The sequence below is a fragment of the Myotis lucifugus genome, unplaced genomic scaffold (assembly GCF_000147115.1).
Source record: "Myotis lucifugus unplaced genomic scaffold, Myoluc2.0 scaffold_488, whole genome shotgun sequence".
Taxonomy (NCBI): Eukaryota; Metazoa; Chordata; class Mammalia; order Chiroptera; family Vespertilionidae; genus Myotis; species Myotis lucifugus.
Window position 1 is genome coordinate 151,662 of NW_005871536.1, and position 23,707 is coordinate 175,368.

Below are 23,707 nucleotides of genomic sequence, written 5' to 3' on the forward strand. Positions count from 1 at the left end.
AATATACGAGAACAAATTTGAAGAGATGGTATGGGTTATCCTCACTAAAACATGCATTCTTTGTCAGACCCTACTTGAGTAACCCTCCATAACAAGCGAAACCGAGGCACAATAGAAAGCTCATCAGTCTACTAATTCAATGGAGAAACAAACTGAGTTTAACATAGGAGTCTCAAGAAAATCCTAAGGGCTGATGCTCTCAAAGGCAGGCTCATTTACAACCACAAGGGCAAGTGCTAATAATCCCAGAAGTGTTTGGCTAGAAGTAGTAATACAGCCACATCAAATCAGACCCACTTTCTCAGCCTCTCCCTTTTACTGTACAGAAAATAACTGATCAGCTCATTATTATTGCACATGTGGAATTGTTGCAGCACAAGCAGACTATGAAAATTCCATGAATGCACATTAAGGTTTGCTCCTTCATTCCTCTTACATCAGCACTTAAATGCCTAATTAGATCAGACAACCAAACTACCCTAATCAGCCCGTTTAGAGCATTTGTTTCAATATAGTTTTCTCAAGTTTAAATCTCTAAATAAAAACAGACCTGGCACGACCTGAGACTGTTTACCCCACTGATGGAAATGGACATGATGGGCCCTATTGTTTGCAATGCTTAAAAGGTCATAGTATACAGAGAGCATAGTTTTATTGCCATCCAAATTGTTTCCCCCAATGGGACAAGCAAACCTGAATAAAGGATACAATTCCAAAAATTAATGAGATGTGACTGCAGTAGACAGAATTTCTGAATTACGCCCCAAAGATGTCCTTCCCTGAATCCCCCAGAACACCCCTCCTGTAAATAGACTTATGTGACACAGTTGATCTTAAATGAGGGAGTGTGCCCCCATCTAATCACACAACCCCTTTGAAAAGCCAAGTGTTTTCTCCAACTAGTAGCAGAAAGAGAAGGGAGATTCCAAGCAAGAAAACAGGCACATGTGCTGGCTTAACGATGGAGAGTGCCATGTCACAGGAAAGAACAACCTCTGTTTTACAACCTCAAGGAACTGAATTCTGCCAACAATCTGACAGATCTGGAAGCAAATTCTTCCACAGAGACTCCAGTTAAGCACCCAGCATACTAACGCCTAGGTGGCAGCCTTGGAAACCCCAAGCAGAGAACCCAGCTGAGCTATAGAATGGAGAGAAATAGGTGTTGTTTTCAATCCCCCGAATGTGTGGTAACTTGTTATATGGCAATGGAAACCTAGCAGGTATTTCAACAAGGACAGAGAAACGAAGCAGCAAGAAGTTTCTCCCTGCTTTGTCATTTCCACAAATTGACATTTATTTTAAAACTAGAGGCCCGGTGCACAAGATTCATGCACTAAGGGGTGGGGGGAGGGGGACGGGTCCCTCAGCCCAGCCTGCACCCTCTAACAGTCCAGGAGCCCTTGGGGGATGTCCTACTGACCAGCTTAGTGCTGCCATGGAGACTGGAGAGACTCCCGCCACCACCTCTGTGCTCACCAGCCGTGAGCCCTGACCACCAGGGAGCAGCTCCTGCATTGAGTATCGGCCCCCTGGTGGTCAGTGTGCATCATCACGACTGGTCGTTCCGCCATTCGGTCAATTTGCATATTACCCTTTTATTATATAAGATGCCTTACCAGAGGTGAAAATAAACTGGTTTGATTATCAGGAATTTACCACTTATTTTTTATGTTCCAATTTGAGCCAATTATACCTTAAAACTGATAACCTACCCTAACAGAACACAGTACAAAAAAAGGCAGTGCAATTAATGGTTACCTATGACATTCAGATTGCATTTGCTTACCAACAAAGGTTATATAAACATATGTTAACACTACCACAATAATTAATAAATTATTTGAGGGAGATAATTTGAGGCTATACAAATATCTTATGTCAACTTATAGTTTCACCCACTGATTATAACCATCTTCAGTAGATCTTACCTGCAACAATTGTTAAATGTGATGGTCTAATGATTTAATATTTCCCTCATTTTCTTCTAAATTTATTAATTAGAATTATTCTGTAAGAAATATCTGTCTCCTCTTCCCATCCATCCATTTATCCATTTATCCATCCATCCATCGCATTTTGTTATTTTGGGGTACAACAGGAAGCTCCAGAATCATCTTGTATTTTCTCTACCCTAACCATTCCTCCAAGGAAACCTGGTTTCTTTCACTGGAGAATGATATTTAGAAACCAAAATCTGGGCAGTGGGTATTCTTGCTACTAATGGAGTATCACTGCTTCTTGACTCATCCATGAGCAGAACAAGAACATATATGTACATATGCCAACCCATGTGTCTGTCTATCTATCTATCTATCTATCTATCTATCTATCATCTATCTATCTATCATCTATCATCTATCTAAATATCTATCTAATGCAGTCATAATGATATCTCTTGTCTTAACCCAGTACTAAACTGTCATTCCAGACTTCTTCACTTTTTTTATTTGTAACTTATTTCTCTGACAGTGAAAATCCTAGCTCTCATTATATGTTTATTTTTAAAGATCTTTCTATCACCACTTAGACTATTAACATCTTTCCAGCATGGAATGAACATCTGGAAGCAGGACTAAAAAACCTAAAGGTCTGAATTTCATGCATATTAATAACAAGCTTTATTAACTGTTGTAGTTCTTAAAAAAGAACTTGGTACATCAGTCTGTTGCTAAGAATAGACAACCAAATAAAATTTAAGAAAACTGAAATTCATTCTTCAAGAAAACAGTGAATTATGAAATGCAGGTTTCACAACTATGGACACCATACTTGCCCACTGTTCTATTTCTGCTACTCAGGCTAGTCACCATTTCCTGAATTCCATGTTGCCCTTTGAAATAAAGCCTATTTATTTTTAAGAATTAAGTTATCTAGTTCATCTAAGAACACAGCATAACTTGGAGCCATCACTTTCTTCCGATCCTATTTAAGTGGTCATATCTTCCAAATAATTTCATTTCTCTTCTAATTTAATAAAGTTTAAAAAGATTAAAAATCTTAACACATTTGGATATTTTTCTGATTATGAAAGTCATATGTATTCATTGTAGAATATTTAAAAAATACAGAAATGTGTCGGAAGTAAAAAAAATTAATCATTCATGTTCTACGCATCTAGAGATAACCTTTGTATTTCAGCAAACTTCTTTGGTAGGAGTATGTCTGTGGATGATCCCTCCTTTTTTAACATGAATCATTTTGAATATATATATTTATACAGAACTTTTTCACTTCATATTACACAGAACATTTTCTCATAATTTTTAATAGTATTCAGTAATAGAGTCAGTGAAAATAAACTAAGAGTCTATAAACACACCTGAGTACATGTAGCAAGTTAGTATGTGATAAAAAGCATACTAATTTATTAAAGAAAAGATATTCTATTCAATAAACCATATTTTTGACAACTGGTTAACCAGTAGAAAATCAAGCAAATAAAAAGGCTCATAAGATTAGACACCTAATTTCTAACTTATACTAGGTTATATTGAGAAAATGTAATATTCAAATTGGAAAAATAAAATCATAAATAATCAAGAAGAAAATAAAATGGGCAGCTTGACAATGTGTACCAATGTTTAAAATGACCTTTTAAATTTCTGAATTTATTAAAATAATGATGATGGGATTTTTTCCTAATCAGAAAACAAGTGAGTTATTACCATGAAAAAAAAAGTGGGGAGAGATGATGTCTTTGTAAACTGGATCCACAAAAAGGTTTTACATAATGTATTTCTCAAGAAAGTACTTTAAACAGCAAACATTAATGTCTTGATTTGTTTTCATAGAAACATCAGAGAAAACACGTCATAAAGTATATGATTTTCTAGACAGTACACCTTACATCTGAAACCAATACAAAATAATACTGGGAGGAAAAAAAAGAATATCTCTTTGTTCTTGAGAAATGCGCATTGAGGCAATAGGGGTAAAAGTGCATGATGTATTCAATTTACTCTCAAATAGTTCAGAATAAACCATACCTATATGTATATAAAATATAAACACATATTTATATCAACATATTAGAGAAAATGATAAAAACAAATGCAGTAAAATGTCAAAAAGTGGTGAATTTGGTTAAATACATATAGTTTTCTGTGTTAATACTGCAACTTCTATGTAAATTTCAAATAATTTAAAAATACACTTAAAAATAGGCAATAAATATTTCAATAAATATTTCAAACTTGAGTGGTTAAGTAGAATCAGATCTTAGTAATTTAAGAAAATTAATAAAAATAAAATTTAGAGCTGTAAATGTTTTCAATTTGTCTCAAAAGCATCTTAGTTAAGGAAATATTCATTTCATTGTATTATGTAAGTGAAATGTATTTTTTTAATTCTTACAGTAATAAAAAAACTTTATTACTCCTTTTTAAAAACCAGAGCCTAGCAAGCACTTTAAATGTGCAACTAATTATTTTCTAAGGAACTTTTCATAAAATTGGTCTATTTTGTGAACTAATATTCAAACCAGCCATATACCTTTTAGAAATTTACTGAGCAAAGTCTTGTCTATATTCTTTTAGCAAGTTCTTTACAGTTTACCAATATCAAAAAGGATTTTGTTATTATATATTTATGTAAACCTGGGATTGAAATGTAAAGTGGTTATTTAAAATTCAACTCATACAGAAGAGAATAAGCAATAAAAGATCTTCGTATTGGTGCCCGCTGATTTCCCAGCCCCTCTAGACATGCTTTGCTTCTTTATACCGGTTTCAATAGGTACTAATGTAGCTAGATTGGAACATACTGTGTTTTGCATTCAGGTTTAACACAAAATAAATCTACATCTAATTTCCTAGGTAATTTCATATCCATCCTGGAACTCTTTAGGCAAAATACTTTTGGTAAAAATATATTGTTTTATACTTGCTTTCCATAAATCTTACCCTCCAGTCAGTCAGGGAGCCACTTTTGTAAAATAACTCAAAGTGGCAATCTTACATGAACAATTTTCTTAGAATCATTTTTAAAAATCAGTTAAACATGAAAATATAAAAGAAAACATTATTCAAATCACGAAAGAATTTGAATAATGTTTTCTTCATAGCACATTATGATCTGGGCCTGTTCCAAATTTTCTGGATCACATGATTCTGGATCACAAATCTTCTGATCTGGGCCTGTTCCAAATTTTCTGTGTTGTTGTATTTAATTAGTTAACTACATAATACATTTCCTTTGCACTTAAAAATGAAAAGTAAATAAATTACTGAAGTAATTTATTAGTGGTTACTCAAAAAACATTTGAAGAATCAACTATTGAAATGCAACTCATGCTCAATGCAATTTTTGTTGCTGTTATTAATCCTCACCTGAGAATATATATATTTTTTTCCCATTGATTTTTTTAAAGAGAGTGGAAGGGAGGGACGGGAGTGGGGAGGGGTGTGGAGAGAGAAAGACAAACATTGATCAGTTGCCTCCTGCACATGCCCTGACCCAGCCAGGATCAGGCCTACACTCCAGGTAAATGCCCTCGACCAGGACTCAAACCCAGACCAATGCTCTAACCATGAAAAAATGGCCATGGTTCAATGCAATTTTGACAAAAATAACTGCAAAAAATAATTTTGGTACCTAGCTCAGAAGCACAATTTATGACAATCTCAGAATAAGTTAAAGAGAATAAATGTATTTAGTTCATTATGAAAAATTGTACACATATGTAGAGCAAGAGAGAGAAAAAATAGAATAAATGACAGTGCACCTGTCACCAGTTTCAACAATGATCAATTCCTGGCCAATCTTTTCTCATTTATACTCCCCATCCCCCAGTGACCACTCCTCTGCAGACTCCATGTATTTTATCTGCAAATGTTTGTCAACCTCTGAAATATAAAGGCTCCTTGTAACTTCGTAATGACAATGTCATTATCATTCTAAACTAATAAACTATTTAATATTGTCCAATATTAGAAGTAAAAATTTCAAAAGAACCCAACCGTACTAAAATCAGTGACTTAAGAAATATGCTGTATGTCCCTGCTGTGAGGGACTATGCTAAGCACAAACAATGTAAAATGATTATTGCCTGAAATGCTTAATATTTTTATATAAATAGGCAGACGGAGAATGAAAATGCTAAGGGAGAGGTCAGGATGCAGTGTGCTTTTGGAGAGGAGAAGGAGGGCATCAAGCATAACACCGATGACAGTTGAAGGGCAGAGGGAGATTTAAACAGGTGACACCTTGTGAGAGGAAATGAATCTGCTATGCTGGAGCGGCCTCCTGTCTACTGGGAGAGCTAATTTTGCATATCTCTTCTTCCCACATCCACATTCAGGACCAGCATGCTGGTAACTTGGCTATGGTGGGAGTATTTATTCGGCAGAAATCGGTAATCACTGGAGTTGGGGTTTTTTGGTATGTTTTGCTTTTTCTTTTTCCCCCAGAGAGCTGGTTGTTAAACATTTATAAGCCCAATAACAGGTGCGTGAAAGGGCTTTCCAGGTAGAGAAGCAACTACTGCCAAGGTTCAGAGCTGAAAAAGGACATTGAGTGGTTGGTTCATAGACAATATCAAGTAAATTTGGGGAGACCCTATTATTAGTACATGGGACAGTCTTCCCTCATGAGGTATCTGTGGCTCCTTCTCTTATCTCCTTCAATCTTTGCTCAAATGTCACTTCCTCACTGAGGACTATGCTAACCACCCTACTTAAAATTGCTAATGTCCCTCCATACTACCACCCTGTCTCCCTTACCCTGATGAATGGTCTAGAAGGGGAGGTACAGGCTCCAGGTGGGAATATCCAGCATATACCCTTGATCCTGAAGACACCTTTCCCTTTGGAAAGAGGTATAGCAGAGAAGGGCCAGAATGGGGCCAGCTAAAGGGCAGACCCAGAGCAAGTGTCTTATTTGCCTGGCCCAAGGTTGCCATATTTATGACATATTAAGATATGATGAATGAGAACAAGAACCTAAAAACATGCACTATAGGTAAAGGAAAAATCTGAATTTGCAGTGGGGAAAGTGATAAAAAGACAAAGGAATGAATGAGAACTACTGTGAAAGAACTGTCTATGAAATGTGGCGTCTAAAAATGGAAGAAGGAGAGCTACGACCCAGGGGGAGGAGGGTTGCAGAGATTGCCCTAACTTTCAAATGTGAGTGATTAGGGAAATGAAGGTATGCTTAACAGAGAAAACTGATTGGCAGAGAAATTAATGCATTTTAAAAAGAAAGAAAAATGCTAGTAAAGACTGTTTTTCTCCCATGGCATTTGCCTGTAAGTATATCCAACTCTACTCTTAGGGGAGACCCAGAGATCCATGATTTACTCTCTGAACATATAAACTATCTCATCCATCACTTAAATACTATTTTCCATTTCCACAAACACATATAGTCTTGCTACTTTAAATAAAACCATTTGGCTAAGCAGGTTTTTTTATGGATATTTAGACATTGCTAGAAGGAGAAATTGCAAGATTTATATTCCGGTTCTTAATGACTCACTCTGCTCTAGCAAATGGGAAACTAATGAACTCATCTGAAGTTGGTAACATAATAATTTACGCAGCCTTCTTTTGAATAAAACTACCGGTTAAAAATGGAATTTAAAAATAAATACAGTCTATGACTGTCTCCAGTGTGTGACAGCTTGAGTAATATTCTCTGTGCTTTTTCAGTTACATGCAGTGCCATGGACAGTAGAGGTTACCTCACAATAGTGTGTAGACCGGTGATGGTGGAAGTTAAGAGGGATACAAATTAAATACAGCTTCTAGTAGCAAAGATTCCCAAAACCCGTTATTTTCCACAATCTCAACTCCTCACTAGTCTGTGGTAGGTCTAGGAAAACACCATTTAAATTTTTTCTCCTCCATATTTTTAAAAAATAATTTATGATTATTTAAAATATTTATAAATTAAAATGTGTAAGTTTAAAAGTTAACTTTAGGTGCCTGTTTTACAAGTCTTGATGATTTTGGTTTGGTAGCACAAATTCAGAAGCCTTAAAGTAAAAATATTATCCTTCTGCAGGACAGCAAATCCAAGTTTCTAAGGAAAATAGTGCATATGGGTGGGGGTGGCAGAAAACCTGTATTCCTCTTATGGAATGTTTGTGAAAAATGTTCCTTTCAAACCAACATGTTTCCCCATATGGGGAGCAGGTTTGCAGCAAAGATGTTGCTGAGTAGACAGTGAGAGAGGCAGTCTCCCATCTGGGTAGCAGGCAACTGCCAGCCACTGATGCTGAGGGCATCATTAAGCTCAGGCACTCAGGAATGTTCCAGAAAACAGAAGGAGATTCATTAGACCTTACAGAATAAGCGCTTAATACTTACAGCCCTGACTTGTGATATAGTTTTGAAAGCAGGATAGTTTAAGAAACTTTCCCACAGCTAAAGGGAAAAGGGGGTGATAAATAGGTCCATTTGGTTTAAAATCATGTGCATTTAGCAGAGCTGAGGCCAAGACAAAACCACAGGTATTTTTATGATAAGGGATCCTCCATCATCCAAATCATGAAACTTAGTAGAGGATAAATGTATCAAGTATCTCGGGAGAGTAAGAGCTAATAGAAGGCACACCTCAATTGGGTAGGAAAGTGAGGTAGTTATAACAGGAAACTCCTGTATACTGAGAACTCCCTACGATGTCCATTCTGACCAGACTGGTCACTATGACATATAACTGCAGTATGCTAAACCGAAAAGACAAATGATGGCACCAAGGGACCTGGGCTGGACTCCGAGTTTCTCTGCTCAGTACCTGGCCTTGTGCAAGTTGCTTAATCTCACTGAGCCTCTGTTTTCTCACATGAAGAATGGGCCTAATAATGGCTGCTGTGAAAATCAAACGGAACAATGTATGTAAGAGCATTTAGCAGAATGCCTTGGAGAGCAGGAAATCTGTCTTGTTTACTTTTAAATGTTTCCTTGTTAAGTAAACAATGCATTTTTTGCCGAGAATGAATGACAATTAAATTTAAGAGAGGAATATTAAAATGCATGCTGTTTAAATTTAAAATTTTGTAGCATAATGTATTATCATAACATAGAGGTGTGCTGGCTTAACTGTCTTAGTTTAATTAATAGTTTATCTTATATTTCCTAATGTGGGACATGAGGATCACTACTGATTGAGATGACTTTAGGCAATACAAGAATAAATACCTTATGTAAAATTTAACATATAAACTATCTCATCCATCACTTAAATATTATCTTCCATTTTATTTAGTTTATTTCATTATAAGTATTAAAACTAATTTACATAGAATTCCAAATCCATTTTTCAATGACATTACTGTTCAGAAAAAGGTGAAAGCAGAGAATAGTCTCATTAGCTGGGCAACACCAATTCCCGGCATTGTAGAAAGCAAGGGTAAGTTATGAATGAGAACCATCTGGGAATCCCAGAAACTGTTGCTGTTGGGTACTGTGTCTCTTCTCCACCTTTGCACTGCCCGTTTTATCACTGTAAAACTCTTGACCCATACCTCCATGTGCTTATGCTCAAGGATTGAACACCCCAAACACCCCAAATAAGTGCAAATTCTTTCAGCTATGAGGTCTTGAGCCTGGTGTGGTCTTTCAGTCATCCTTTCTCCTGCTTGTGATTAACTGCTTGATCTTAAATTCTACCACTTTGGTAGAAAATTCTGTCTATCCTCTATTTTCCAGGCTGAGAGTCAAAATATCCAAACAAACTAGATACTGACACACAGCCCAAAACTGACTCCCAAAGACAAGACCCTTTTGCCTCATCCTTGTCTGTAGGTATTGGGTAACCTACCACTTGACTTGTTCAAAACTCCATGGCTTTGCAGAATAGAACTACTACTGACAGTGGATTTTCTGCACTCATGACCCTCTAATTCCATTTGCCCAAATAAGCCTTAAAACTTTCTGTTACCTGTTAAGCAAGTTGTAAAACTATGATGGTGTTAACAGATGCTCTGATAATGGGAGCAAAGTGAGCTCTGAGCCTCCTGAGTGCGGATTGGCAACGGTGGGTAATGAACCACAGGAGAGTTGATAGTTCTCTTACTGACACTTGATTATATCAAGGATAATGGAAAGATTAAAAGTGAGTTTGAAAACTTTTTAATAATTGTTTGAGGTAAAATTGACATCAAAGAAACCTCACATGTTTAAAGTGCAAAATTTTAAAGCTTTTGACATGTATAGACACTCATGATTCTATCACTACACCCAAGATAATGAGCAGACCCATTGTCCCCCATTTCCTAGTATCTCTCCATAATCTCTGTCTCCTGCCAAATGCCATGACTAGGAAACCACTAATCTGCTTTCTGTCACTATAGATTAGTTGCTATTTTCTAGATCATATATAAATGAAATCATATATTTTTTAATTCATTTCACTAATCTTAATTATTTTTATATTGAGTATATCAATACTTCTTTTTTTATTGCTAAATAGGACTTCATTGTATGACCATACCATGATTTTTGTTATCCATTCATTTGTTGATGAACATTTGGGTTGTTTCAAAATTTGGGATATTACAAATAAAACTGTTATGAACATTTGTGTATAGGTCTTTGTATGGACATGAGTTTTCCTGTTTCATGTAAATACCTATGAATAGACTACCTGGGTCATATGGCAGACAATATCTTTAACTTTTTAAGAAACTTGCTAAATTTCTTTCCAAAGTGGTGTACCATTTTACATTCCAACCAGCAATAAATATATGAAACTTCCACTTGCCCCACATTTTCTGCAACATTTGGTATGTGGTCAATCTTGTAAATTTTAGACATTTTAATATAATATATGTATAGTGTTATTTCATTGTGGGTTTAATTTGCATTTCCCTAATCATGGTGAGAAATTTTTCATGTGCCTATTTGTGATCAATTTCTCTTTATTGGTGAAATGTCTGTTCAAATATTTTGTCCATTATAAAAATTGTGTTTTTTCTCATTATTAACATTTGAGAGTTATTTATTCTGGAATCAAATCCCTTTTCAGACATATAATTTGCAAATATATTCTCATAGTGGAGAGAAAATATTTCATTTTCCTATTCCTAGTTCTTTTTTTCAAAGAACAGAAATTCTTCATTTTAATGAAGTATAACATCACCTTTATCTTTTATAGACTGTGTTTTGGTATGACACCCCAAAAAAATTCTTCACCTAAACAAACTTCACAAAGTTGATCTATGTTTTATCCCTAAAGATTTTGTAGTTTTGGTTTCACATTTAGGTTTATAGTGCATTTTAATTTAATTCTGGTATATGATGCAAGGTACAGGGCCAAGTTTATTTTTTATTTTTTAAATAAACATTTTATTGTTGACAGAATTACAGATATCTCCCTTTCCCCCTTCTTTACCCCATCCTCCTGGCCTCTACCCACCCCCCATGTCTTCACTACCCTATTACCCGTGTCCATGGGCTATGCCTATAAGTATATAAGTTCTTTGGTTTATCTCTGCTCGTCCTCCCAACCCCACATTGAGGTATGTCAGTCTGTTCCATGCCTCTCTACTTCAGGTCTTATTTTGTTGGTCAATTCTTTCTGCTCATTAGATTCTACTTAATGGATATTCAATTGTTTCAACACCATTTATGGAAAATGGTGACATCAATGAATTGCCTTGGAACTGATGGTGTACTTTAACTGGCAAATACTATAAGACTGAATTGTGTGCCCCCTTACCCAGCCTCAAATCCATTTGTTAAGGCCCTAAACCCCAATATGATAATATTTGAAGGTAGAGCATTTGGGAGGCACTTATGTTTCGATGAGGTCTAAAGGTGGGTCCCTCATGATGGGATTAGTGCCCTTATAAAAAGACACACCAGGGAGCTTTTTCACTCTCTGTATATGTATGCACCAAGCAATGGCCAGAAAAGCACAGATATGTGAGTATACTGCAAGAAGGCAGCCATCTGCAAGTCAGGAAAAGAGTCCCACAAGAAATCAACCATGTTGATCTTGGAATTCTAGCCTCCAGAACTGTAAGAAAGTATGCTTCTGTTGTTTTAAGTCACCCACTCTATAATACTGTTATGGCAGCCTGAGCTCACGAAGGCAGCAATATGTGTGTGGTGGATTTCAGAGCTCTTTACTCTGTTCAGAGATCTGTTTGCCTGTCTTGACATCAATACCACATTGCCTTAGTTACTGGAGCTTTAAAATAAGTCTCTAAGTCTGGTAGAGTTAGTCATCCAAATTTATTATTTTTTCCCCCAAAGTTCTTTTGGCTGTTTTAGGTCTCTTAACTTTTCATATGAAGTTTAAAATCAGCTTGTCAATTTCCACAATAAAACTTGCTGGGATTTTTGACTGGAACTGCACTGGATATATAGGTCAATCTGGGCGAACAATACGGAGTCATATGACATGAACACAGTAGATCTCAACATTCCTCTTAAATATGTTTTGTAGTGTTCAGTATACAGGTTTTAAAAACCTTTTGTTAAATTTATTACTAATTTCTTCATAATTTATGATGCTATTGAAATGGGTTTTTTAAATAATTTTAATTGTGTTTTATTAAAATAAGGTGCCTATATGATTATTTACTGATACATTTGAACATGGCCCTAGGAAGAGGTGCTAAACTCGAATCCCCTTACATACTACTTGAAATGTCCTAAAAGGAATATTGTGCTTGCCCTAATTTATGGAATATGGGGTAAGACAATTATCACATAGCATATGTTTTTAAAATATCTCCCACTCCCAGCTCATTGTATGAATGAGGAATGTGAGGCCAAGTAAAGCTGGAAATACTCATCTCATGAGGACACAGTCTCAATCAGAATATGTGAGTAAATGTTACATTCAAATATACTTTGGGGCAAGACTATTCGATGGGTTTAAAAATATTTTTAAGGTATCACAAGTGATTAGTATAATAATTATGACTCTAACTAAAATATCTGTTGCCTGTCCAAAGTGTGATTTATAGCAAGCCATTTTTATTCTATACTGTATAAAGGAAAAACTAAGAAGCAATCATTTAGACTTGGAAAGAATAAAAATGACAGAGACACAAAACACTAGCCAAATTCATTAACAAGGAAATTAGCTTCAAATGAACATTTTTTCTATTAGTTTTTGAAGAGAGTTTCAAATATGCATTATATTTTCTTATCTTGTGGCAACTGAAGGAAATTATTTGTCTGAATGACATGTTGGAGAATAGCAATGAAGGGTTGAATTGTTCAGTAAGTACCTCAATTTTCACTATTGAAAATGACCTTATATTTAAGACGGCAGGGACAAAGAAACCATTTTCTAAGACACCCTGATGTTTCCTCAACTATCTATAAAAATATCCCCTTTGTAGAAACAATTATTTGTGTTAGCAGGCCCAAAGCCTTCTTTTAGAATAAAAGTCCTCTTTCATGAATCCCCTTGCACTTAACAATTTTTGAACAACCAATATTCTAATTTGTTTAAACTAATGTGTCTTTGGTTACTATCACTTACTGATAATTCTTGCCTATTATAATAATCGGAACTATTGTTGAGATATCTGAGTGTACAGTGCACACTAAAGTATTGACAAGATTAGCAAATAAATTCAAACAACAAAAGAAATGTTTTGTGTGGTTAACTTTATATTACAGGCCTGCACTCTAGAAAAGATCAGAGAGCAGATGTTCAAATTTCCTTGATTAATTTATCTTGGCTAATTTGTATGTGGGTTTGGCTACAGGAGTTTTTGTAATAATATTAATAATTTGGAATAGGTATGTTTGGTGTGTGTGCATGTGATTATATTTTGGTTTCTTTATAACCAAGATATGATTTTTATAAATTCTCTAATGACTTCCTTAACATCAAAGCCCAGTGGGCTACTATTGTATCCTGGGCATCTTGTGTTCATATATAAGAGTATATGACCATGTCATGGTTCTAGGTGCCTATAGAGCAACAGGTCAGCTTCTACATGACTATACATTGGGTTCTATGCTGTGCGGATCTTCCAAGTTCTCACATCCCACTGAAGCTTGTTGTAAGTTCAGTTATTCAGCCATGCCAGGAAGGACTGTAATCACAACAGATTACTGCAATGCCAAATGCCCAAAAGTAAAATACGTCATGGGGATGATGTTGACATAAAAGGTCTCAGAATAGCTACAGCATGGATCATGATGCAGGGATGTGGTGATGAGATTGCAGTGGTAATATGAGAACAGACCTCACAGCAGGAAGTGCTATGGGAAGCCTTTGAGAAATAAAGTGACATAAGCCTGTTTTACAGTGTTGTAGGTTGAATTGTGCCCCCTCAAAAGCTATGTCAAAGTCTTCAACCCCAATATCTTTGAATGTGATCTTATTTGGAAATAAGGTTTTTGGAGATGTAATCAAGTTAAGAGACTGTCATACCAGATTAGGGTAGGCCCTAAATCCAATGACTGGTGTTCTTATCAGGAGAGAGAGAGTTTGATACTGAAACACGCACAGAGGAGAGATGGCCACGTGAAGATGGGGGTGGAAATTGGTTTATGAAGGCACAAGCCAAAGAAGCCAGTAACCACCAGAAGCTAGATAGAGGTAGGGAACACATTTTCCTTAGAGTTTTCATAGGGGATGTGACACCTTGATTTTAGATTTCTTTTCTCCAGACTTGTGAAAGAATAGATTCCATTGTTTTAAGTCACTCAGTTTGTAGTAATTTATTGTAGCTATTCTGGAAAATTAATAGAGAGATTGTCATAACCATAGTGTTTGGAATAGATGGGAAGTGAGCAAGACTGGACACAGGGTGACCAATTAGGAGGCTGGATTGCAATCCAGGTGACAGATTGAAACTGTGGCAATACATAGGTGATGGTGAGAGTTATTTAAGAGGTAGAATCAACAAGATTAGTTATTAGTGATGTGAGTATTTCAGGAGAGGAAACAGTCAAAGATAATGTCCAAATTTTTGGTGTGAGAAACACTATTGCAATAGTAATCGTTTCAAATGGAGTATATTTGGTTGGGGGTGGAGAGAAAATGAGTTTACAGTTGTCCAAGTGCCACTTGAAGTACCTGAGTGATATCCAAGTGGCCATGCCCCATTGAAAACTAAATTTGGAGCCCAGGAGACATTTTGGGATGAAAATAGAGATATTATAATGTGCTATGACACTTTGTGCTTCTTCTATATTATCACTTATCACATTCTCTATTTTAATCACCTGTTTACATATAAAACATCAACAACAAAAAATAAGCTGAGAGCAGATAATTGAGGAAACAACTTCTTTTGATGAACACCATTCCCCTCAAAAGGCCAACCTTCAGTATCCCTACTTCTCCATCTTACAGAGAGAGTAGTGGTACTAAAAAAGCAATTCTAACTCTTCTTACTCAGTTCTACAAAAAGCAGCTCGCCCTAAGTACTGGCAGCTTGTTGGCTTTGGAATTCAGCCAGAAATACAGGACAACCTGGAAAAAATCCCACAAGACATTCTGTTGCATTTTACATAGGTTATCCATTATAATCCTCATAAGAATGATCATCACTAAAATCCAAATTAATTTTAATATTCACTAAAACTAAAAAAGAAACAAAACTAAAACCCTACAAGAGCCGAGTGCTGGACACAGAAAAGGGTCCTAAGGTTGGAGGCATGTGCTGGAGCTGGCCAGGAGAGCTCATGAAGGGGCGGGGGAAGGAGTCTGGCTATGGTCCAGAGAAAATCCGGGACTGAGCTTTTCATAAGACCAGAGTCTTAGATTGTTTCTACACTCAAGATACACACTTTAGCAACTACTGTCCCTGAGAGAAACAGAAATCCAAGCCTGGCAACTAAAAGATCTGAATTCTTTCTATTCTATCTTTATGGTTCAAGGACCTCAATCTAAAGTCTGCCCTTGCAGGAGCAAATATAAAACATAAAAAAAAAAAACAACCACATAGAGATGCTCCAATAACCTGGCACAAGGGAATCCCTTAATCCACTCATTTCATTGAAAATGGGCATGCATAAGCCAGTCAATGAAAGAAAAATACTACATGATCTCACTCATTTATGGATAATAAAGACCATTATAAAATGATGAACAAAAATAGATACAGAGGCAGAGCAGCATCGAACAGACTGTCAAACTACAGCAGGAAGGCTGGGGAGGGTAGGGGGGTGGGTCGTAAGAGATCAACCAAAGGACTTGTATGCATGCATATAAGCATAACCAATGGACACAAGACACTGGCGGGTAGGGGAGGCCAGGGGAAAGTCAAGGGGGGAAAAAAGAGGAGACATATGCACTAATCTTTGTAATATTTTAAGCAATAAAACAAAAATAAAAAAAGAAAATTTTAAAAAAGAAAATGGGCATAGAGTAATTACAAACAAACAAACAGCCCCACAAGCTATAATAAACCATATAATAAGGAGGGAGAGTTAACAGATATAAAGAGCTTTAGAATTTGAACCTAAAAGTGAAGGTAATAAAAAAAATTACAAAATATTTGATATTTTTAACATAATAAAGAGATAAAGAAAATGAAGTATAAATAAGAAATATAAACATTTTAAAGGATAATAAAATAATGATAATAATTAACATTTATTGAACACAGTATTTGTCAGGCATGATTCTAGTATGCCCCAAAACTATATAGATTATTTGGCTTATTAGTCCCTTTAATCCTATGTGGCAGATACTATTATTCCCATTTTATAAATCACGAACATGAAGCTAAGAGAAGAAAAGTAAGATCACATATCCTATAAATGATGGAGCTGGGATTTGAACCCAGGAAGGTTTATTTTAGTGCTCACAGTCCTAACCACTGTAGTGTGCCAAGCAGATAGTCTAAAAATATTTTAAGTAGTCACTGGAACCTACTCAATGTATACATTGAATTTAAGACTTGATACAATTAAAGAGAGAAGCAGAGAATTTCTTGATGGATATGAGAGAACGTACCTAGATTCCATTACAAAAGCAGCACAGAATAATAAGAAAAACCTATAAACCTGAAATAAGAAGGCAAGGATGGGAGGATAAGGAGATGAAACCAAAAGAAAGAAAAGAGAAACTGGGGCGGGGGGGGAATAAGCAGAGACAATGCTGTGAATTGAGGAAAATTGCATTCTCAGAAGAAAGGGACATATAGAGTCATATGAAATAAAGTAAAACATATCTGCACTTAGATGATAGTAAAAATGAAGGATATCAGAGATAGATACCAATCCCTCCCCCCGCCCCGAAAAAGACATTACTTCTAGTGACTGACTGATTCTATACTATGGATACTAGAAGACAGTGGAATAATATTTAAGATTCTGAAAAAAAAGTAAGTCTAACCTAGATTTTTATTCATAACTCAATGCTCATTCACATTTAGGCAAAGGCAAAAAGCATAAATAGATCATCTGAACTCAAAAGAAATAAGTTGAATGTAAGTAATAGTGGGAAAAGTACAGTAAGTTCTCACTTAATATTGTTAATAGGTTCTTCAGACTGTGGCAAAACAACATATAATGAAACCAATTTTATCAGAGGATAACTAATATACACAAGAGTTAAGTTCCTAGGCATCTCAGCATTATAATTAAGCACATTGTTGGAAGACCTGCTATAATAAGTAAACCAAGTTACTAAATCTAAGTAGGGTCTGAAAAAATACATCAATAATAATGACTAATATTTGAGGATTTACCAATCATATGGAACTATATACTACAAATCTAGATAAAAAGCAGGCAAGAGTAATTTGAAGTTAAACACACAAGATTCCTGTATTATTCAAGTGAAGGATAGAGCTATTAATTACCATTACATATTAAAAATTTTAAAAATTCATCATTAAAGGAATAGAAAAGGAAGGTAAAACTTCTAAACAAAGGACTGACACAAGTGCAATTTGCATGGCAGTAGAAAGAAAAGAAAAAAGGATATATTGACCCCAAATGAAACAGAATGGGATTTCACCTATGTAAAATTTTAAACACCCATAAAACAAGTTTATATATGTTAATGTTCATATATGTATATGTTTACTATACATATATGTATACACAATAAAATTTAGACACACAATCACTGAGGATGCATATAGCCAACTTCAGGGTAATGATACTGGGAGGGAGGAAAAGTACTGGGGGAGAATACAAAAGAGGTTTGAATCATAACTAAAAGTCTTTCCAAATAAATAAATGAATGATATATGCTATATTTAATATGTGTTATATCATTTTATATATTATTTTATTAATTGAAAAAGAGAGAGAAAACCAAGAAATGGGTTCAGAAATATTAATTAAATTTCCCAAGATCACAGTCTATGAGTGGAAAATCTGGGGAATACAGACTTGTGATACCAAAGTGTGTTGAATTGACTGGCTGATTTGTTTTTGCACAAACAAGGGCAGAGCCTGGCATGTAGAGAAGGTGTTCAGAATGACAGGCAACAGCTGGGAGAGTTCCTGGAGGAAAGGGCCCTGCTGGCAGCGGTCTGCTATTTAACGAGGGTGGCCCAGAGCTGCATTTAGAATCTAGAGATCTGTTCCAGCTGAAAAGAGGCCACATTTCAAGAGAAGCAGAGACTGTGCCCTAAGAAAACTTAGAGATCATCTAGTTTAACTGGCTCAGTTTACAGATTTTCAGAAACAGAGACTCAGAGAGGTTAACTGGCCCAGAACATTCTTGGGAATGGGAACAGTGATACCAGCATTACGGTGATGGATGTTGATGTTGCTGATAATAATAATGGAGATAAAGATGATAGTGGTAGTGCTGATAGCAGTTGGCTTTTTTTTGAGCATTAATCTAAATTCTAAGTAGTCACCCAAAATGCTTTATAAGTATTCCCTTGATTACCTCTCACAGTAACTCAAAAAGTTAGAGACAATCATCATTTTCATTTCAGATGAAAAGAGAATCTCTCAGGGTCTCATAACTTATAAATGACAGAGTGGATTCTGACCCAGGCAGTCTGATTTCTGAGCTGGAACTCTTAACCATATATTATGCTGAAGACTCAAATATTAGGGGTAGGGGGAGGAGCAAGTGGAAGCTTGATCCCATCTCTCTCAGGTTTATCATATCCTATCTAATAAAAGACAAAAAGGGTAATTGACTGTACCTATGCTATGCTTCCCATTGGCTAATCAGGGCGATATGCAAATTAACTGTTAACTAAGATGGCGGCTGGCAGCCACACAGGAGGCGTGCTTGCTCCAGTGATGGAGGAAGCCAAGGTTCCCCGCCTGCTGCGGCTCGGCTCAGAGCCTGAAAGCAACAAAGTTTCAATTATAGAAGCTAAACAAACCCCAGATACCTGCTTTCAGCAGGCCGTGGCCTCAGAGCTGGAGCCAGCTCTCAGCTCCAGTGACAGTAACAAAGTTTCAATTATAGAAGGTAAATAAATCCCAGAATAAAAAAAAAAGAAAAGAAAAAAAGGAGAGGCTGGGAGCTTCAGTCCTGGCCAGCCTGAAAACGGCCCTCAGCCCCTCACCCAGACTGGCCAGGCACCCCAGTGGAGACCCCCACCCTAAAGGGGGTGTGGCCAGCCTGAAAACAGCCATCAGCCCCTCATCCAGGCTGGCCAGGCACCCAAGCAGGACCCCCACCCTGAACCGGGACACCCTTCAGGGCAAACCAGCCAGCCCCCACCCGTGCACCAGGCCTCTATCTTATATAGTAAAAGGGTAATATGCAAACTGACCCTAACAGCAGAAAGACTGGGAATGACTGGTCACTATGACACACACTGACCACCAGGGGGCAGATGCTCAATGCAGGAGCTGCCCTCTGGTGGTCAGTGAGCTCCCACATGGGGGAGCTCTGCTCAGCCATAAGCCAGGCTGATGGCTGCCAACACAGTGGTGATGGTGGGAGCCTCTCCTACCTCCTCAGCAGTACTAAGGATGTCCGACTGCAGCTTAGGTTTGCTCCCCGCTGGCAAGTGGACATCCCCCGAGGGCTGCCGGGCTGCCAGAGGGATGTCTGATTGCCAGCTTAGGCCCAATCCCCCAGGGAGCAGGCCTAAGCCAGCAGGTGGTCATCCCCCGAGGGGTCCCAGACTGCGAGAGGGCACAGGCCGGGCTGAGGGACCCCCCCGTCGAGTGCACAAATTTTTGTGCACTGGGCCTCTAGTTCTTATATATTTCCCATTACTACAGATCCAAGTAGCTTAGAATTTGACAAATCTGATGCCTATGTGAATTCTGTATGGTTTCAAGTCAATCTGGGACCACTGGCTCCTAACCACTGGCCTGCCTACCTGATCACCCCTAACCACTCTGCCTGCCTGCCTGATCGCCCCTAACCATTTGGCTGCCTGCCTGATCATCCCTAACCACTTGCCTGCCTGCCTATCACCCATAACTGCCTCTGCTTCGGCCCCCGCACCTGGGACCCGGGCTTCCCTCCTTCTGGCCAGCCACAGGCACCCAGGACCTGGGCCGGCTTCGCCTGTGCCGGCGCAGGCACCCAGGATCCCAGGCAGCGCCACCAGGGCTCCAGCTTTGTCAGGAAGGATGTCCAGAATGACGTCCGGAAGACAACTAGTCTATCTGGTCTAATTAGCATATTACCCTTTTATTAGTATAGATTTGGGACTTCTTTTCATTGAAGGACTATGCAGTGATAGATATGGACGTATACCAAGATGTTATGTAACAGAGAGTTGAGGACAAAATCCTGGTGAATTTTAGAAAATCAAATGAGAAATTGTAGAGTGCTAACACATGCAGGGCTCTCAAAGGATGGGAAATGTAAAGAAGGAAGGAGTGGTCAACAGTGTAAAACTGTGGCTGAGAAGTTAAGTCAGATAAAGATAAAAGAAAGATGGTTCTATAATGTCAGTAGGAAATTTTTGGTGACATTTAAGAGGACACTTACAGTAGACTGATAAAGCCCAGTTGAGTAGTGACAAAACAATACTAAAGGCCATAGGAAAGAAAGGGATGGGGATAGGTCAGTGTAGTAACAGTTGCGGTGGTGGTGTGGTGACAGATTGGCCAGCGAAGAGGCTGAATGTGTTCAAAAGAGATTTGACAACAGGCAGTTCATAAGAATAAGCATATGTTAGAATGAATTTAATCTACATGGAAGAGCATTAACTTAAATTTGATATCAGAGCAAACTTTGATATCTTTTTCATAAATCATATCCCCAAGGTCATTTCTTAAGACCCATTTTAGGAAGGTGTTTTCACCAGAAAAGCTTTCTTTTATTTGCGCCAAAATTCAGTGACAGTAAGCTACAAAAGAAAATCTGTCAATTCTCAATTATGTTTACTTTCTGGTGTTCCACTTGTGATCTCATCAGAAATGATTGAAAGTGTTATATTTTGAAAATGTTATATGTTGAAAATGTATCACAATTTTCACAGAGACATTTAATCTTGGACCAAGGCAGTCAGGTGGCATTATCCTCTAGAATCCTCTATGTATATAATAATCAAGGGAAAGAAAGATTAAAGGACAAATGGTATCTTTGTACATTTTATGCTATGAAGATTATGATTATTGCATTATTTTGTATATCTACACCAACCATGGCATTTCTTCCAACTTTGCCATTGGAAAAATTTAATGGCAAATACACACTCATCAGATCAGATCAAATGAATTCAGTAAAAGAAAAAACAGAAAATCAAGTGCACTTAGTTCTGAATTTTCCCAAGATAATGTGGCCTGAGTAAGATGACATAAAAATCACTGTTTTATTTTTGTAGTTGTGAAATAGTCAGGAAGAAAATAAGACCTGGCAACCGATTGTGGCTTAAAAAATAAAAACTCCTTAAGGTGAAGGGATTAAGAAGTACAAATTGGTAGCTATAAAATAGTCACAGGGATGTAAAGTACAGCATAGGGAATATAATCAATAATATTAAAATAACTCTGTATGGTGCAGGGGGGTAGTTAAAATGTTGGGGAGACCACTTTGTAAAATATATGATTGTCTCACCACTGTGCTGTACACCTGAAACTAATACAAAATAATATTGAATATAAACTGTCATTAAAAATAAAATTTTAAAAACTCCTTAAACGTTCTTTATAGTACCTTTAAGCAAATTGCTTGTATTTTTTAAAATAAAGTCATAATTTGAAATGGAAACAAAACTGTTCCAAATATTTTAGGAATATGTTTGATCCTATTGCTGTTCCTCTCTAGTAGACAGTCCTACACTTGGAATATGATGCAACAATAAATGTTTATTAGTTATTTCTGATTCAAGTGGCTTATTATACATACAGCACTAAACTCAGAAAAGTTTTATCTCTATTTACTGATAATCAAGCGGTGTTGCTTATTGGACATGAAGACCAGAATACCCAAATAAATCTTCATATTTGTCGTGCATTTTGTACATTCAGTAGTACCAAGTCAACTGAGTTTTTCTTCCATAGTATATGGGAAGAAATCCCAAATGCTTCTTTCTTGAGGTCTTAGTTTACAAGCGCAGTTTCAGTGATCGTGCAGTCCACCTCTTCCGTCTTTAGAGCCCCCAGAGTGAGTCTGCATATGCATAAATCACCTCCACGCCCCCCTGCTCCTCCACCTCCATTACCATAACCAGCACTGACGACAGCCAGCCAGAGGTGAATCACTGCTTTCCCATCTATTGTTTGTTCAGCCAGGTTTAGGGATTTCAAAATTCTCAACCATCTTCCTGTGATTCTGAATAAAACTGTTGTACAAAGTAAGCTTAGCAGAGACATCTCCCTCTCTTTTATCTTTATAGACTTAAGAAACATAAAGCTGAGAGATTTTCCTATTAATATAAAAATTATTTATTACAGAAGTTAACCACCAATCAATCCTACAGCCTGTCTACACATATTACAATTCCAGCTGGAAATAAAATAAAAATGAGCAAGGGTCCATGTCTGATATCATAATCAGCACTAAAAATCCTGTTTTGTTAGGAGCTCGATCTTTAAGACAGGAATTTATGTTGTACTCAAGCAAAAACTGTGTGACATGTGATCTACTTACCCCTGCAAGGCTTTCTCTCCAAACCAATCTCCTTTGCCTAAAGTCCGAAGAAAGACTGGGTCTTCACTTGGTGAGTCTTCGCGAGTGACATTTACCTGCAAAGAGAAACAATGAAAGTCTGTATCCATTGCGTACTCTGGATGACCCAATGAGCATTCATTGATACTGCTAATTCCACTTTTCTTTTTCTTTTCAAATTACTTTTATGAGGAATACAAGTATATTATCACTAAAGGGGCCAAAGAAATGACCTTCAAATATTTTTATACTTTCAATTTGTTTTTAAGAAATAATAAATTATTCAGAAACTTGAATTCTAATTAATCCTCATCCTTATCCTATTTCCAACCTCCTATGAAGCAACCATTATAATAAATTTAGTGACCATTCCTTCCATCCTTTATTCTGTGTTTATATGCATGTGTTTTTAAAAATACTGTATATAAATAGCATAATATGGTATGTATCATTCTGTAACTTACACATTTTCTTTTAACATTATTTTAATTATTATTCCATGCTTCTAAATATAGAGTTCATCCATTGCCTTCTTCTACTCTGTACATATACCAATTTATCAATTTCCATATGCATGGACATTTATGTTCCTTTTTTTTTGGCTACAATGAACATCTTTCTCCACACCTCTACATGCACATACATTTTCTCTACCACATGCCTATCTCCTTTAAGAAAAATCCAGCCTTGCCCTGGCTGGGTGACTCAGTTGGATAGAGTGTCATCCATACTCCAAAGGTTGCAGGTTTGATCCCGTCAGGGTATTTATGGGAGGCAA

The 23,707-nt window shown here is 36.8% G+C and overlaps 1 protein-coding gene across 1 annotated transcript in view; it reads right to left on the reverse strand.

Annotated features, from left to right (window-relative positions):
- Positions 1-23,707, reverse strand: part of LOC102431010 (cGMP-dependent protein kinase 1-like) — a gene marked incomplete at its 3' end in the record, with an annotated part of 335,328 nt that overhangs the window by 150,804 nt on the left and 160,817 nt on the right. Inside the window, exon 5 of the mRNA XM_023744824.1 lies at positions 22,912-23,006. Within this exon, the coding sequence (XP_023600592.1) occupies positions 22,912-23,006 (95 nt within the window). The remainder of the gene's footprint in view (positions 1-22,911; positions 23,007-23,707) is intronic.